General features: G+C 32.5%; 1 protein-coding gene across 2 annotated transcripts in view; it reads left to right on the top strand.

Moving 5' to 3' along the window:
* Positions 1–15,587, top strand: part of Fas1 (Fasciclin 1) — a 61,715-nt gene extending 46,128 nt beyond the window's left edge. Inside the window, exons 2-14 of one of the 2 annotated variants that reach the window (XM_053747521.1) lie at positions 2,349–2,487; positions 3,713–3,891; positions 4,730–4,869; positions 6,142–6,238; positions 6,733–6,910; positions 8,695–8,855; positions 10,990–11,147; positions 11,242–11,332; positions 11,711–11,722; positions 12,208–12,428; positions 12,625–12,787; positions 13,096–13,243; positions 13,489–15,587. In XM_053747521.1, the coding sequence (XP_053603496.1) occupies positions 2,349–2,487; positions 3,713–3,891; positions 4,730–4,869; positions 6,142–6,238; positions 6,733–6,910; positions 8,695–8,855; positions 10,990–11,147; positions 11,242–11,332; positions 11,711–11,722; positions 12,208–12,428; positions 12,625–12,787; positions 13,096–13,243; positions 13,489–13,694 (1,893 nt within the window). In that variant the 3' untranslated portion in view covers positions 13,695–15,587. The remainder of the gene's footprint in view (positions 1–2,348; positions 2,488–3,712; positions 3,892–4,729; positions 4,870–6,141; positions 6,239–6,732; positions 6,911–8,694; positions 8,856–10,989; positions 11,148–11,241; positions 11,333–11,710; positions 11,723–12,207; positions 12,429–12,624; positions 12,788–13,095; positions 13,244–13,488) is intronic. The other variant, XM_053747522.2, reaches the window with a different exon arrangement.
* The last annotated feature ends 2,351 nt before the right edge of the window (positions 15,588–17,938 follow it).

The raw sequence follows: 17,938 nt of genomic DNA, 5'->3' as shown, positions 1-17,938 counted from the left end.
CTTCAATTCGCAAGATCTTCGGCATAGTGAGTAGACCGTTAGTTAGGATTATTTATACTTTTTATATGATCTAGTTTTTGACCGCAGCTTCGCCGGCGTTTATTTATTATAACTTACTATTGTCAATAACTAGGGATTTATCCAGTAGTTTTTGCATGATGCGATAACTTTATTAATATATTTCACTCTCTCTCATCTGAGCGTTGCCCTTGTGCGTCAGAGCCCAAGGTTCACTTTCGTCGTCGCATCCCTAGTTGTGAGACCATTTTATATATTTCCTCTCTTCTGAAATAAAAGCGTGTTCAAATAACATTTTTCAAAACATTTTTATCTTTGTTATTTCAGTAGTTTTCTATTATATACAACCTTCATTTTCAATGGAATGTCACTCTGCAATGGAATGAAATGGAATGTCTCCCTCACTATTTAGTTTTTCAAAGTACTGTTTATAATGCTTATATTGTCTGTTATGTATTTTTACTATCCATACTAATATTTAATATTTTTTGTTTATAATGAATAAACTACTGCACCGATTTTGATGAAATTTATCACAGAGATAGACGAAATATTCTTGAGTAACTTAAGCTGCTATTTTGTTATGGCTTTACCCGACCGAAGCCGGGACGAGCTGCTTGTTTACGTATAAATGGATACGCGTTTTATAAAAAGTAAAAACTGATAAACAGACTCAAAACTTAATAAGCCTGTGTTATAGGTACACAAGCTTTTCATGATGAAAAGTTTAACCATTAGCGGGGTTTTGAATAATTAGCAAACAACTTGTTGTAAATTAATAAGTTGACTTTAAAAGTTACGTACTTACGGGCCAAATGTGTATATTATACATACCTATTTAATACAATTTCGTTTTATGTTCAGAAATACTTATTCTATTAAAATTAACAATTAATATCTAAGTTAAGTCGTATTAGCTTTATAACGAAAAGAACATTTTATACAGGCACTTTAGACAAAGGTGTAACACAGTAGAGTTTGCAGCTAATTCAGAAATATTTAGACTAAATCCAGAACCAAAATGTATCACGTTGTAAAATTCACTAATTGGTCGATACTAATAGGAAATACGAGTATTCGATTAGTTTATAAAATATAATAGTAAGTAAATATAATAGTTTGTTTTTGTAAAATGTCTTTTGGGTGTGTGTGTGTAATAAAGCCTATTGTATTTGAAGAAGTTTACTACACTAGTTTGATAGTATTTCTTTAGCGACATAAAAAAACATAGGTACTTCAAGACACAACATAACAGAAATAATTTTATAATTAGAACAAAATCGTGGCATTAAGCTCTAATTTTAAAATTATTTCTAAAATCTGACACTGGCCACGAACACACATGAAATGAAAAACAAAGAAAGGGATAAATGGCCCAAATTCCTGACAATAGAGCTAATATGAATCCACACAATGGCTTCCTGATTTCACCTTCACTTCGCCGTAAAGGCCACACTTACGCTACTGCTCTCACGGGAACCCATTGTGCCATAGAACAAGATTTCTATTAACATTTCCTACTTTCATGTTTACTCATAAATAATAGCAACGTTAAAGGATCAATTAACTAATTAGAACTTTTATACCAATGACTATAAATATAATAAACAATATATAAATATAGCTGCAGTATCATAAATAAACAAGGTTTTTATAATTTTTTTTTGACATGAGTTTTTATTACTGTTTTTTTAAATTTTTGTTTGCTAGTGGGAACTTTGTTTAGTAATTTAAAATTGTTTCTTTTTTTCAATAAGTGTGTATCTTAATAAATAAATATATTAATCAGACCATAATTTTGTATTCCAGAACAAACTCTTCTGGATTATTTAAGAATTTCATGTAAAATAAAATGTTATTTATTTCGAATCGCGCACGCAAACGTTTGCGTGTGCGGTTATAATACTATAATAAAATAATTTAAAACCACTACTTCACGCCTCCTACGAATAAAAAATATGACACATTTGAGTAAATCCTCTGTCAGACAGTTGATAAAACAGCGACTGACTATAATTTGTCCTCATAAATTTTTGATTTTTCGTTTAGGTACTTCGGTTTTGGATTCATGATAAAAAATTTCAAGATTTCAAAGATACTTCACTAGACGATGCTTCAGTATACTGACTATACTTTACCTGTGTATACAGGTTGTTATAAATACCACAATTATCTTTGAAATCAAAGGTTTTTTATCATGAATCCAAAACCGAAGTAAACGAAAAATCGATCCTAAATTTTTTCACGGCGGCATTAGGGCGCAGCTAGTACTGATATAAAATCCTATAAATATATAATATTTATATATTGATGATTGTGTGTTGTTCCAGTTCCTATCACTGCTGGAGCGGAATGCGGTGGCCAACACGAGCCTGCAGTACCGCCAGATGACGATGTTCGCGCCCACCAACGAGGCCTTCCAGAGGTACAATGGAGATATGGACGACTCGCTTGTGCTCTACCACATTTGTAAGTCCTAAATAATAGAACTATAATATAATAATAATAATAATAAACTATGGTGGAAAGAACATCTACTCCAACCACAAGTAAAAGAAAACGACACTGCAAGTCTTGTGGGAAATGCCCACCCAAACTGACATCACTGTAACACACAATAGACCAGATATAGTATACATTAATAAGATAACTAACCAAATATATCTCATTGACATTACCGTACCATCTGACTATAATATTGGAGCCAAGGAAATTGAAAAACTTAGTAAATATCATTTATTACAAAAAGAAATAACCAGATTATGGAAAATGCCCACCCAAGTAATACCAATAGTAATAGGAACAATAGGTATAATCGCGAAAAGTTTACAAAGATATTGCAATTCCCTTGATTCCAAAATAGACATAAATATACTTCAGAAGCAGGCTGCAATTCACACCTCAATTATTATATCTAAAGTTCTGGGGAATAACGTTTATATAGAACAACCTTGACAAAAAAACCTTGACAACCTCGGTGGCGCAGTGGTAAGGTTCTTGCCACTGAACCGAGAGGTCCCGGGTTCGATCCCCGGTCGGGTCATGATGGAAAATGGTCTTTTTCTGATTGGCCCGGGTCTTGGATGTTGATTTATATATGTATTTATTATAAAATATAGTATCGTTGAGTTAGTATCCCATAACACAAGTCTCGAACTTACTTTGGGACTAGCTCAATCTGTGTGATTTGTCCCAATATATTTATTTATTTATTTATTTATAGAAGGGATTCCTGATATTCCCTCTCCTTGAGGGTCTCAAGGCGAGTTATCAGGCAAATAAAACCGACTTTAAGTCGAGACGAAAGCGTTTTCAACCATCATAATAATAATATATATATATGGAATATGGGTATATATTGAAGACTTCCAAAATCAAATGTTTAAAAGCGTTCACACAATGAAACACTGGTAATTAAATGTCAGACATAAAAAAGGTATTAGTTTATTAATTCTGGACAGCTAATTTTGTACGTATGTGAGGCAGACAGACAAACAGTGAGCTATGTAGCTATGTACCTACTTACTTAATTCATGTTACTGTATATAACTTGTTGTAGGCACCTGTTTTTCACAAATAAATTATTTGATTGATTAATTATAAAAAAAAATGTATTAATAGTCGAATTACTTTTTTATTTCGATCGATATACTTTTACTCTAAGCAAAACTAGTAAATTGTTTATTTTTTGCAGCAAATCTAGCCACAACCCTATCGAACTTAGACTACGCCATATCGTCAGAATTCGACGGGAACCCTCCATTGTGGGTGACGAGACGAAGGGACCACATGCACGACGACATTTACGTCAACAACGCGAAGGTGTACATCTCCAGGTCCTACCAGGCATTCAATGGAAATGGAAAGCGGCAGGTGGGTGTCAGTTTATTATTTACACGATGAAAATCCAACAAATACCTTCGTCAAATACAGAGTTACTTGAATACGTACAGTCAACAGCAAGCTACCCAATTTCATTGAAAACTCGCCTGTATTACCGTGGCATAAAGATCCATGCAAGTAACTTGACATTGACATGCGCCTGAACGTAAATTATGTATCATTCGAAAATCTTCGAGTTGAATCGCGTTTCTTTTTCAGTTGGTATATAAATCCTTTTCAACCATAAATTCTACAAGCTCTGTGTTGGATCAAAGTAATTCCAACTTTTCAGTAGATATTACTTACATTGTAAAATTATTGTCTAAAAATATGCTTTCAGCTTACCTTAGGAAATTCAATAAACGTTTGAACCCTGAACCCAAAACAAATATCCGACCAAGTTATGCCCGCCCATGTCATATTGGCATTTAGTTCAAAAATGTTTAATTTTGTTGTACCTAGTACCGATCACAAACTGTGAATTCTAGAAATAGATATTGTGAAATTTCAGTCTGTTAATTGTCAGCCAACAATGGCTTCTTATTTATTATATTTTATATTTTATTATATTTATATTTATTATTATAAGGAATAATTAAGATTTAAATAGGTGCGCAACCGCATACCCTACCAAATCTGACTTCGGCCCCGCTCATGGTCACACAATTTTATTGGGGCAATGGTAATAAGGTAATATTTTTATAGTTAGACATAAGCCATCCCCTACAACTCCTGACCCCCAGAACTTCAGACCTTTCCTGTAGCAAAGGCTTCCTAATCTACTTCACCATTTGCCTCTTCTACTTTTTAAAATATTAAAATTTTTTAGGTCCTGCACGTGATAGACCAAGTATTGCAACCCCTGCAGCCTCACGGGCCGGGATCTTCCAGCAGCTCTGTGTACAACCCTAACGCCTACCAGTTCCTGGAACACTCCGACGAATTTAATATCGGCCAGCATCGACTAAGGTAATTAAAAAAAGAAATCAAAAATGCATTACAGTTAAAAAAGTTATCGTTTTACTGGGAAACGCTAATTAAAGCTAGGAGTTAAAAGGACATTCAGATTATAGTTTCCGCAGAATACGCAAACAATTTTAAATCTTATGGTATTCATCTAAGTATAATTAATTATATATAAGTACTAGCTTTTGCCCGCTTTTCTAAAAACTTAACATATCCATCAGAAACTCATGCTGTAGGTTGAAAATAAACTTCAGAGTTTCCGCATACAAATTGCAGTAACACAGTTGAACAACACCATTATTCTGTTAGTGTAAAAGTTAGGCAAGGGTAACTTTACTGCGGTTGCTTGGTGTAATTGAAACACGCGAGAAAGTAATTAACGAGTGCAATGTTGCATATAATGCCTAGTTTTGTGCCCTTGTGTCCCTGCAATCTCTATTTCAAGCGCGCAATGAGGGTTAAACCTCATTAAACCAACCGGAGATCCGTCTTGGCGTTTCTATCTGCTCTCAATCCAATCAATTTACCTTACATTTTGTATTTATGTTAGCTTTATTTGTTTCGTTTTATACTTTACTTTTAATGATTAGGTTTACATTGCTCATTAACCTCCTTCACAACTCATTTACAAAATAGACAGGATCCTGTCTGTGTCTTAGAGACATGCTGCTGCTAGAATAGTTAGGTACTGTAAATTCTGTAGTATGTGTAATCAATAATAAAAAAGTATGTGTAAAATCATGACACTTTTTCTTATTGGCAAGTTTAAATATTGTCTAGTACCTGATCGAAGACTGTATAGTCCGTACATAATAGTAGCGTCTTCGTGAGGTGACAGACCATTTTCATGCGGGCTCTCCGATTGGTTTAATACTTTAAAATTATAGCAATATTACATACTTATGCCTCCTTTTGTATACTTTTGTTCTTACACTTTCTGATTTAAACACGCGGTATGAATAAAAATGTGCAGAGAAAAAAAATCAGTTTTTTGCCTTTGCTTTTTTCATATTTTTAGCTGCGTTTCTTTTTGTCAGATCTAGAGATTCAGTTAACTTTTACGCAAAGTAAAACAAATTGCTATTTGTATTTAAATAAGGTCGTATTAAAATTTTATCTATCGAAATAAAATAATATTTTGATGTTTTTCTCACTAGGTAACACATAGAAACTAATTAGGGAACACAACACAGAAGTATGGAACGATAAACTTCTTTTATTTGGCGACCTTTCGAACTGCGTCTATAAAGTCGTTATTAAAACCTCATTCCACAGGTCGTTCCGTCAAAAAATGAATCAACTACAAAAGAAAGAAGTATTTAACGCCGACGGAAGGAACACATTCTTTATTCCCGTTGACGAAGGTTTTAAGGTATTGAACATCAGAATCTCATTCACTATTTGTATCACAATATTTAAGAGTCGGGTAGACGATATTCTGTTTATCATGAGTGTGGTTCCCGCCCTGGAATAGTACCACTCTGTATCTATCAATAATATTATATGAGGCGATTAAGGGATAAAAAGCCTAAGAAACAAGAGTTATTGGCAGACAGATGGCCGTTGTAAAATTACAGAGAAATCTATAAAATTGGTACTTCAGCACTGCTCAACGACAATAAAAAAATACGCTAAATTTAGAGAGAAAGTCTATATTGTTTTTACTGAAATACCTTTTATTCTATTATTAGTACTGGAACTTTTTGTTGACCGTTGGGAGCGACCAAATAAATTGCTTAAATTTAAAATATTAACAATTTTAAAGTATAGCTTACTAACCAAATACGGACTTAGTCAGAAATAAAAATATTTCAATTTATTTCTAACTCTGTGTATCATAAAAATAAAAATATTAATATTTTTCAGCCTACAACGAGGTCGGACCTTATAGACGGGAAAGTAATTGATGGCCATGTAATACCTCGGCATGTGCTGTTTACGAAGGCGACTCATGACGATAAGGAGTACGAAACGTTGGCGTTCAGCGATAACGTTAAAGTTATCATCTCGTTCAGCACTGCTATGAATGGGAACGAAGAAATCAGTGAGTATTTATTTAAGGAGCATTGCACCAGTAAACTTTGTTTACGTTAACTTTAACGCGCAGAAAATCGCAAAGTACCTACGCCATTTTGTCTACGGTTAATTTGAAGGTGTAACTCACCATACCGGAGTACAGTAAAACTTGTTAAAGGTTAAAGTTAAAACTTTAACCTGCGCACAACTGATTCTATGACTGATTCTTGCTTAAGTTGCAGCAGTCATCTTTGACGCTAAGTAAAGATATTCTTCTCAATGGTGCTTAGCTATAAATGGTGGTAGTAGTCGTTACAGTGCCTTTAGATGCCTTTAGGCAATTTGAGTAAAATTTGAAACTAGTTTTAATTAATAACATATTCAATGAGAAATAATATGGTATTAGTTTTAAAGGGGTTTGAAGATTTTACTATGGAGCGTGGCATACCTACTGCCGCCATTTTGATTTCTTTTCAAAATCGCGGCCAGCCATGAAACCTTTATAAATCGATAGCTGACATTAATGCCAACAAAAAATATTAATTCAATGACCCTCATAAAGTGTCAGGTTTCCGAGAAAATAACCGTCAAAGTTGATCACGTGATTTCTATTTTTTTTTTTAATAGCGACTATAATCCCATCTATTTGGTATAACAATGTGTAAACATACACAAAATATTCTAATAGGTATAGATAATATTAATAATAAAACATAGATAACTATGCCTCATGATATTTCTACATGTTGCGGCTACTATGTACTTAATAAGAATATTTTATACTACGACAAAAAAGTCAATGGAGACGTACTGTTCATTAGGTATTGTTTTAGGTGTTATATATAACAAGAAAATAGATTATATATTGTATTATTCTAATGTGCAAGCGAGACACACTACAAGCGGGGGTGGGGGGATTGTGGCGGAGGAAGTAATTAACTATTACTTGTTTTATGTGTATAAGAAAGTCAAAAAGTGTTTTTTGTATTGATGTTATGAATGTGATTTTTGTGTTTGTAGTCTCAAAAGTGTTTAAATTGTGTATACTAAAAGCATGATGCCTTAAATTGTTTATCGGGCAATAAAAATACTGTTCCGAAACTGTACTTCTAATTGTTTTCCCTTTTGTGCCAATGTAAAAAGAAATCCAGGTTTATATAACTATTTTCGCAAAGAGAAATTGTAGTAAGTAGGTAACCATAAAACTATGCCACAATATAAACGTAAAGAGAATTTTTAATTTTATGATTATTCCTATCTTGTGTTATGTAGTAAATGGTTTTACAGAGGTACCTATTACTTTCATTTACCCTATAATGTCAAATGTCATATTAAATCTAATGACGATACTGCACTCACACATAGATGGTCACAAAATATGTTATTAAGTTGAAAAATATATCCAGATACAATGCAACATACATATTTGTTCTAAAAGTTTTTTTTAACATCTTTATTCATCAGAACACATACCCTTGCTTATAATTATGGATGTCACGTGATCAACTTTGACGGTTATTATCTCAGAAACCTGACACTTTACGAGGGTCATTGTTTTAATATTTTTTGTTGGTATACATCTCAGCTATCGATTTATATACGTTTTATGGCTGGCCGCGATTTTGAAAAAAAATCAAAATGGCGGCAGTAGGTATGCCACAAATCTTCAAACCTCTTTACCCAGTACATAATAAACAATTACCTTACCTTTAAAAAGCCTTAGCTTTCTGACGTATTCGGTATCTAATAAATTATACCAAAGTTCGAGATCAATGATTCCAAATTTCTTGTATACATTTTTTTTATATTTAGCATACGTGAAATCCAACACGGTGGCTGGCGACGCCAAGCACAGCCGGGGCGTGGTGCTAGCTGACATCGTGAAAGCTAACATCCCTGTCAAAAACGGAGTGGTTCATCTCATCCAGCGACCTCTGATGGTGGTCGATACTTCTGTCATCGATTTTCTCAAGGTGAGTCTCAATTCAATCGCTTCATCATCCCAAGTCTATGTCGATATTAAATCTGTTGTTTTCTGTATTGATATGAAATTCAGAACTTTATTGTCGATCTTCAGTTAAAAATTTATCTAATTGAAGTTCATATATATTTGATATTACTAATATCTACACATTTTACCTCAGTCTTTCATATAACACAGTCGAATGTACAATGTGAACGTGAACAAAAATAGCAGTTATTGGCATATACTTACTATAAATATAGTAATATTGAACACTTTAATATGAAATTTTTGTGAACTGTCTCATTTCTCAATAATTCAACAACAAATACTATACCTATCTACAGAAGCACTAACTATGTAATGTCCATTCCTACCTCGAAGTTTATTCGATACTCATTCAGTGAATCTACAATTCTACAATCTACGTACAATAAATCATTCTTAATCGCGGATTCTATTCATGAATGAGTGACTGCAAACTTTGTAATATTCCGAATGATAAACTCTTGAATACTATTGACTTTTCGCTCCATTTGCGGAAACCAGGCTATGAAGGTAAAATACAGCGATTTTTTTATTTATTTTAGTTTCTTTGAATCCTTTTCAGTGTTTTGTACTGTTGGCTCCTATAGAAATTCTTCAATTTCTTTTAACACTGTTATAAAAGTTCATTTCTTTGAAGCACGATAAATCCTGTCTTTTGTGCCATCAGCTACTATTAAAAAATAGTTTCATAATTCATTAGATTTAGTTATAGGTTTATTACTACAAGTAACTTTGATGCCTCCCGGTATTTAGAACATGCATATTTATAATATTCAACCGTTTATATCTCCTGTATATTATAATTTGAGTGACATACATATAGTAAATTTTTGTTAATCGATTTGAACCTAATTTAATTTTATAATCAAGACAATACTTTTTACGTACCTATATAGTATACATATACAGTAAACCGCATATCAAGCCATCACTGCATGCCACGGTAATAGAGGCGAATTCGCAATGTTTTGGGTTGGTTGATGTGCTGTTCACTGTACGTGCAATCATACCTCGATATGGAAATATATTTTGAAGGTAAAAATTAAAGCAATTTTGTAATAGAGTCATGTCCACTGTATAAACTGTACCTACCTATAGGTATTTGGGTACCATTTTTTTTCTCTCATCAATGTATTCTCATGTTGAGATGTTTGTTACACTTTTTCGTATGTTTGTGCTGTTCCCCCCTGACGTGGACCCTGCATGACCTTGGAATCTTAGGGGATTGTAAGTATCGTCCTTCGCATGTCCCTTTAATTGCCTGTTAACTATTGACAAACTACATTCCATTTGGGAATTCACAATTAAATTAGGAATGGATTCTATCTCTTTTCTTGCGAAGTATGGTATCATATATCTATACTTAATAATTTTTACAAAGTAAAATACTATGCTTCGAAATGGAATGCAGTTCTTTGTTTTAATTTTTTAAAATATCTTTTATATTAATTTGTAACTATGTTTTCCTATATTTTAGTATTTAATTGTGGTTAAGGTAAGGTAGGTAACTTCATTTTTATTGTAGTTAGGTATACCTATGAATCCCTGTCATGCTCAGTCTGATTTTGTATTTATATAGTTTTTAGGCCTTCATTTTTAAAAAACTTTGCTACTTTTATTGTCCTAACATAACTGCATACTATTATGGGAAAAAAGGTAAATACGTTATGTACGTTACTGGAAGCACCAATAATTAAGAAAATAAATTAATTTTTTTTATCATTACTTTTCCAAAAAATTTAAATAGGTAATCATGACTATAAATTTATTTGTTTTCTAATTACATCTTCTGTTTTCTACATTAGAGTAGAAAACTATCTCAGTTTCAAACAAATTTTCATAATTAGATATAAAAAAGGTACTTACATGCAGTTTCTTACCCCTTAATTTTTAACTCAAAATGTAATAAGTTAGAATGAGAAAGATTTTATATAAAATAGAAAGGTATTGGCAGATTCTAATATATACATATGTATTAGAATCTGCCAAGGAGTGATCTAAGGAGGCTTCGCCACTGATACCTAGGTAGATAGATTAATACTATCAATTTATTAGTATCCAGAGTAAATAAATCTTTGATATTTATATTTTCCCAGGAAAAAGACGACGGACCACTATGCAAGTTCTACGAAGTCATCATGGACTTAGGGGCCAATAATCCCTTCCTCCAGGAACTTACTATGGCCAAAGATATCACATTATTTGCTCCATCCAATGAAGCTTGGAAGGAGCTTAGCGTACAAAATATAATAAGGTAACTATTTAGAGTTAATAACAAAAATTATTCGGAACTAAGTCTTTCTTTTGTAGATACAGTCTTTAATTATAATGACAATTTTATTTCCTAGGAATCATCAAAAACTGAGGGACATTTTAAACCTTCATTTAGTACGAGAACGGTTACCGATGGATGCCATTATTCATAACAACATGAATCAGGTAAATATGTAATTGTATATTATAGTAAACCTTATAATCACTATGATTGTAAATAACAACATTAATTTGGTCGAACAAAATTTTATTTTATGAGCGGTGTGAATAAAGACGATAAATGTAATTACCGAGATTGTCGACTACAAATTGGCAAGAACATGATCAATTTCTCTTAAAAACGAGTACCTACGACAAATGTAACTTTTATTATGTCATTTGTTTTTGCTTTGACTCATTTCTTAATGAAAAAGTCATTAATTTAAAGTTATAAAATGAATGCAGCATTATGTAGTTACAATATTTCTTAATTCGTTTGAACATTGCAATTAACGCTATTGGATGTTATTTTATTGTCCGCTCCGGTATTGCTGCTGGCATCAGGGCCCGGAAAGTGTACGTTAAGTGGATTATTAGATTTATGGAACCTGACATCTTTAATTTATATTTTAATTTTACATTTCAATAGTTTACGTGATCATAGTTGTTGCATGATCAGTTTATTTTCTTACTAGTACTTATTTCCATTTATTTTTGTTATAACCGGTCTAGTCATGTTTCCGTTATCTGTGTACTTAATAATGTTCCCGTAACAATTTCCATGTTATTCATTGTCGTGTTTAATTTTAGAATATTTCTCTCATTATTAAAAATCCGTGTTCAAATTTCTTTTTTTTTAATAAGTTTGTCAATAATATTAGTTACAATTTAGGAACTATAAAAATTGTAGCCATTGCAACAACCCTTTACAAAGCTATAAATAATGTGACCAGTAGTCACATTATTTTATTTAAATAGCAATATCGTAAACAAGTAGCCATGACCATCGCTTAGTATACCTACTACCGAAAGAAAACATGACGAGAAATGTATGTTTCTAGATATACCAAGCACCGACAGCTTCTCTTCGGAAGTACCTTTACTTCAATGTCCTGATGCACGGTCACAATCAGACCTTGACCGTGGAAGGTGGAGGCGTCAACGCTACTGTCACTCAGCCTAACATCGCAGCCACCAACGGCTTCGTTCATATCATCGACAGAGTTCTAGGCGTCCCTTATACGACTGTTTATGAGAAAATGAAGACTGACCCGATGCTCAAGTAATTCAAATTTAATCGCTAACATTTCACATTAATAACAAGGATTTCATTTATTTAATTTAAAAAAAATGATATTAATAAGTTGAACATAGTGTAAAGTGGGATCTATGACAATTGGTATCAATATAACCACTTGTATTCAACTAAACGATCTTTAATTTGATAAATTGTATATAAAATAATTATTTCATTTTAGCGTAACGTACAACCTCGGCAAACGACAGATGTTCAACCACCAGCTGAATGAAATGGAACATCGCTATACGTACTTCGTACCTCGAGATCACGCTTGGCTCAAATTCCAGATCAGGCATCCGTCTGCATTCAAAGCTCTATTCACGGAGAAGTTCGGTTACTTTGTAAGTGCTAAGTAGATTAATTGGTAGGGAGTATATCTCATCTCGAAGTGTACCTAGATTAAATTTTAGACACAATGTTCTCAACCAATCTTCCAAGTTTAGTTCAACATTGAAGTTGCTTCATACAAGGATAATTTGTTTTATTACAAATTTATTAAGATGTGTTAGAAAAGCGAGACTCAAAGATTATTTCAAATTTATCTAAAATATAATATCAATTAGATTATATTTTTGAGTGAATAAGTACATATTTTTTTTAAATTATTTATGTATGATATTTGTTTACTTTAATATTTATATACTTGCAGACAAAACAGATTCTGGAGAGACATCTTATCCGAGCGGAGAGGGCCTACACTGTGTCCGATTTGAAATTACTTGCAAATGAAACGCATCCGTTCGTGTTGCCGACTTCTCGCGACCCACTCCGTCTGCGTGTGAAGGAATCAGACAAAAGTATGATCTCATTATTTGTTTTCTCTATTCTATTGGTATATTCCTTATTCCTCAGATTTTTTTATCTCTTGATATACAATTAATTAATTATTAATGCTGCAATGCCTCAGCTACAACGACGATCTTGCTCGACCTTAGATTTTTTAATTTTCTTTCTTTATTTATTCACTTCTTGCCTTCCACTACTCAATTTCTCCAGATCGGCACCTATCGTAGCAATAGTTATATGTTCAATTTTCTTACAGACTACTACGTCGAATGGAACGGCCACTGGATCCATGTGTTCAGGCCCGACGTGGAGTGTACTAATGGCATCATACATGTCATCGACGGGCCCTTCATCCTCGACGCCGACATCAGGGCCACCGGTAGCGCCGACAACGTTCACTTCACATACGCCCTCTGGATTCTCCTTCTTCCTTTCATATTCACAAGAATTGTAGGAAACTAATCGTTCAACTTGAGTCAATTAATTTTTATTTACTAAAATCGAAACTGTAATATTTACAGTTCTAAATTACGACTTAATTTACTGAATAACTTGATTCACAAATTTCTGAGGTATAGTTTACATGGATTTTTAACATTGTTAATTATGTCTTAGGTGAGTAAAAGAGATGGCAATACTATTAATATGAAGTGTCAGGGAAGTGCAAATTTCTGATGAAAATTCTGCTGCGTGTTTTAATGAGATTACGGGGTTTTTACCATTTTCTGACGTGACGAGATATCAGATTTTTCAATATGTATTTATACTTAGGTATTTAAAATAATAGATATAAATCAATTTAATATTTAACCAATAGTATCATCAATTGTTACCTACCTAAAATAATGCATCACTGCCATATGTTTTTAGAGTATGGAACTGGTAACAAAAATATATACTTACCGTATGTATGCAATTTTATAATAAAATGTAGTGCAGTCAGAACTTGTTAATGCATGTAATCAATCATAGTAACTGTATAAGATAGTATATGTCTTTCAATATTATATTTAAGTTAAACAAGTGGTCCATTTAATATAACTTACAAAATATAGATATCTTCAAATCATTCTCACAAAAGACAAAATATAATATTTTTCTTCTATCTTTGAATTTCCAATCAATGAAAATACTTGGTCCGTTGTGCCTTTTTTGATGAAATGTGTACTTACAAACATTGGATTATTTTAAAAATTATTTCTATTAAAATATGAAGAATATTCTAATCTACCTTATACACATTCCATGTTAAATCTTTAAATATTTATGAGTAAATGTTTATTAATGTTACTTATAAATTAAACTACGAAACCCTAACTTCACCTTTCTATTCTAGGTAACCAAATTATTCTATTAAATCCATGACAAAAATTGTTAACATTCAATGAAATAATTACACATTTTTTTGATTTAATATCTTGTAAAATGTAAGAGGAATTCAAATTTCAATATATTTGAAGTAGAATCTCATAACATTAGATATGTTTACATTAAAAGTCCTCAGTTATTCGAAATAAAAACAAAACGTGAAAGTTATTATGTATAACATTTTCGAGAGTTAAGAGTTATTAATTGTATATAGGAATGAATGTGCTTGCGATTATATTGATGGTGCATTTGCGATTCTTCTTTAAGTTCTAAGCGCGTGTAAATAATTTAAGTAAGTTATGAGTGATATTCATCAAGTGATTATATTATTTAATAGCTGTTACTTGAACGACGCGACTGATGTTACCAAGAAAAAATATGCTTATGATCACAAACACTGTTCTTGTAATCATAATGCCCATGCATTTTGATTAAATAGACATGATATCATTTTTTAAATTTATTTAGGAATACCAAACAATTTGTACTGTTTTACACATTTGGAGAGTTTATACAAAGAATTTTTTTCTGATACGATGTCTTTACTTAGATCAGTTTTATACGACATTTGTCTATTCTGTCTGTCGCTTAATATATTTGTACCATAGTATAGGTACAGTTGTAACTAATCCGACTTTCAAGCCAAAGTTATCTCAGCTGAAGTAATCATAAGGTCCTATTATAACAACATTATGTAAGTTTACAAATATGAGATTCGACCGTAGTCAAGTTTAAAAGTAGAATTTTCAATAAGGTGCATTCAAACCAACTGAATTTCTAAAATTGTGGTGAGATGGATTGACCCGTGACAATATAATTTAGACCAAATATTGCACCAAATATTTGGTAATTTTAACGATTCGATTCGCGTGAAATTCGCTGTATCTCGTAGTTATGTCAAATTAGTTGAAATGAAAATATTATAAGCGATGTAACTGTTTATTAAAAAGGAATTTATGTATAAAATATATAGGTATTAAAATTTAACCCTTGTATTTTTATTTCAACTCTCCTCATACACATACATGAAGTGCATGAAGATTAAACTGAAAAACTGAAAGCATTAAAAATATACAGAAAATTAAATTAAATTTAATATTATAATTTGAAAATTATCACAAGCCGTACAAATCTCAAATTGCTTAGTTGAACGCAAGCCTCCACGACCCGCTTACAAAGGTTCAAAGGAATAACTTGATTATCGCAAATTTCCAGAGGAACGCAGCTTAAGTTTTCTATATAAGATAGTTAATTATATACTAATTTAATTTAATTTATTATTTTATTAATTTATAGATTTCTAGCGGCCCGCCCTGCTTCGCGCGAGCAAAACTGTAACAAAAATAAGTAGCCTGTAAAGTTTGTAGGTACCTCTTGAAGGTTTCGTTTATCTCTTTTCAATCCAAAAACATATACTTACTTCACAGTATCACTGATAATTGACATAGTTTTGGCTTTATTTATTACAAAAAAATGTTCTGTTTATATTAATATTTAATACAGATTGCGGATCAAAATATGTCTACCTAACTCATTATAAATACAAGAGTTATGTAGGCTCCAACAAGCTTAGGTTTAGGCAGAGGTTTAAAAGAAATATCGGCGATAAATAATTCATACTCACTACATACAATACCTATAAAAAACGAAGAAAATATGTATGAAAGGCTTACGTCAGTGTCAGTTTCAGCCGCACTCTGTTTTAACGGAATAATTGAAGCTTCGCAACAAAGGTCGACCCGGTTCTCTAATCCGGTAAGATCGCCTGATCCTTCATCATAACGCACCGACAAGATAGAAGTAAAGCCAAATCTATTATTGTAACATACAGAGAAGGTCAATGGCGCAGTGGTCTTACAATGGTCGGTCATTGGACGGGTGATCAAAAATGTTTTATTTTAAACTGGAACTAAAGCCTGGAGGCTTCGGAAGGCGAGTTTCTGACCTAATGCAGAATTCCATTTATATTTAACGTATAGTAACAATGCTAATTTTGAGTGACAGATATAAACCTAACACATGATGACACCAATATTGTTTGTCACTTTATCTCTGTATCACTCTGCGCTTGGATGTTAATCTCCTTGATGAAAGTGCAGTGGAGGTACACCGCTAGCCTTTTAGCCAGTGCAAGTGGGGATAGAGCCTTATGATATGCTGCTCTTAATTCTCCATTAGAATGTTGGTAAGCTGTTAGAATTAATTAGTTCTAAACATACAATGCTTTGATACTTGTATCATTTTTTTTTATGAGTATTTTCTCTACAACCACATACCAAAAACAGAACTGCCTTTCTGATTTTAAATTTAAGTACTTAAAACATCTGCTAAATAAACGTCTGATCATGCTTCTACAGTCAACAGCACACATCAAGTTACCCTGCATGAACCTCTATGGAGCGGTAATAACGGCGAGTTTGCAATGAATTTGGGTAGGTTGATGTGCTGTTGACTGTACCAGACAGAAGCATGTTTAGCTGGCAGAAGAGGCAAACACAAGAAGGGCTATGCCAATCTCATACAACCAAAGATATGTTGATGACCACGAGAAGTGAAGAAGTTATTCTAGGAAAGCGAACTTTGGGCTCCAATGATTAATGGCTGAAGAAAACTCTCAGAAGAATTACATATAGGACTACTACGCTTTAGTAGTGTAATGCCTAAGATACTTCTGATTACGTAGGAAATTTGCGGAATTTATTTAAGCCTACATAAACGAAACTTTTATTGGGGTCAGCGCGAAATACGTACCATTTGCGCAGGACACGTCCTCGTTTACGAGCTGTCCCTTAGATGCTATATCATTTAATCTGAATTTTAGAACAAATAACACAATGAATGAGTTGATATGTTTGAAATCATGAAAGATGACATTACAGTGAAAGTCATAACTTTTTACAATGTTCAAATAATATAGGTAATTAGTATAGCCTTGAGATAATAATATCGACTTCAAATATCAATAACAAGCTGCATTATCTCACAATCAATGTTTTTACTTAGTAGAGCCGCCATCTCTATACTTAAGATGTTTAGGTATAGGTACCTACTAATCTACAACATTGAAAAGAGGAAATATTAGTGTTTGTTTCTAGAAACAAACACTAATACCCTATTAATGAGGGTATTTTGGAATACTCAACGAATCTTCTAAATTCATTTCATTAATTTATAATTAAATATGTAATCTCTATCAACGACTTAAAATCGATTTAAAGACGTTCACAATTCGCCATTCATGACGTACTAAGATATTACCTAAATCACACTTGAACATCTTTCACAAAATAAATGCAAGCTGTATGTATCTCTCGGTGGGGAAAATAAAAGTTTCGACC

The sequence above is a fragment of the Plodia interpunctella genome, chromosome 7 (assembly GCF_027563975.2).
Source record: "Plodia interpunctella isolate USDA-ARS_2022_Savannah chromosome 7, ilPloInte3.2, whole genome shotgun sequence".
NCBI lineage: Eukaryota > Metazoa > Arthropoda > Insecta > Lepidoptera > Pyralidae > Plodia > Plodia interpunctella.
This window is presented reverse-complemented; position numbering and strand designations above follow the sequence as displayed.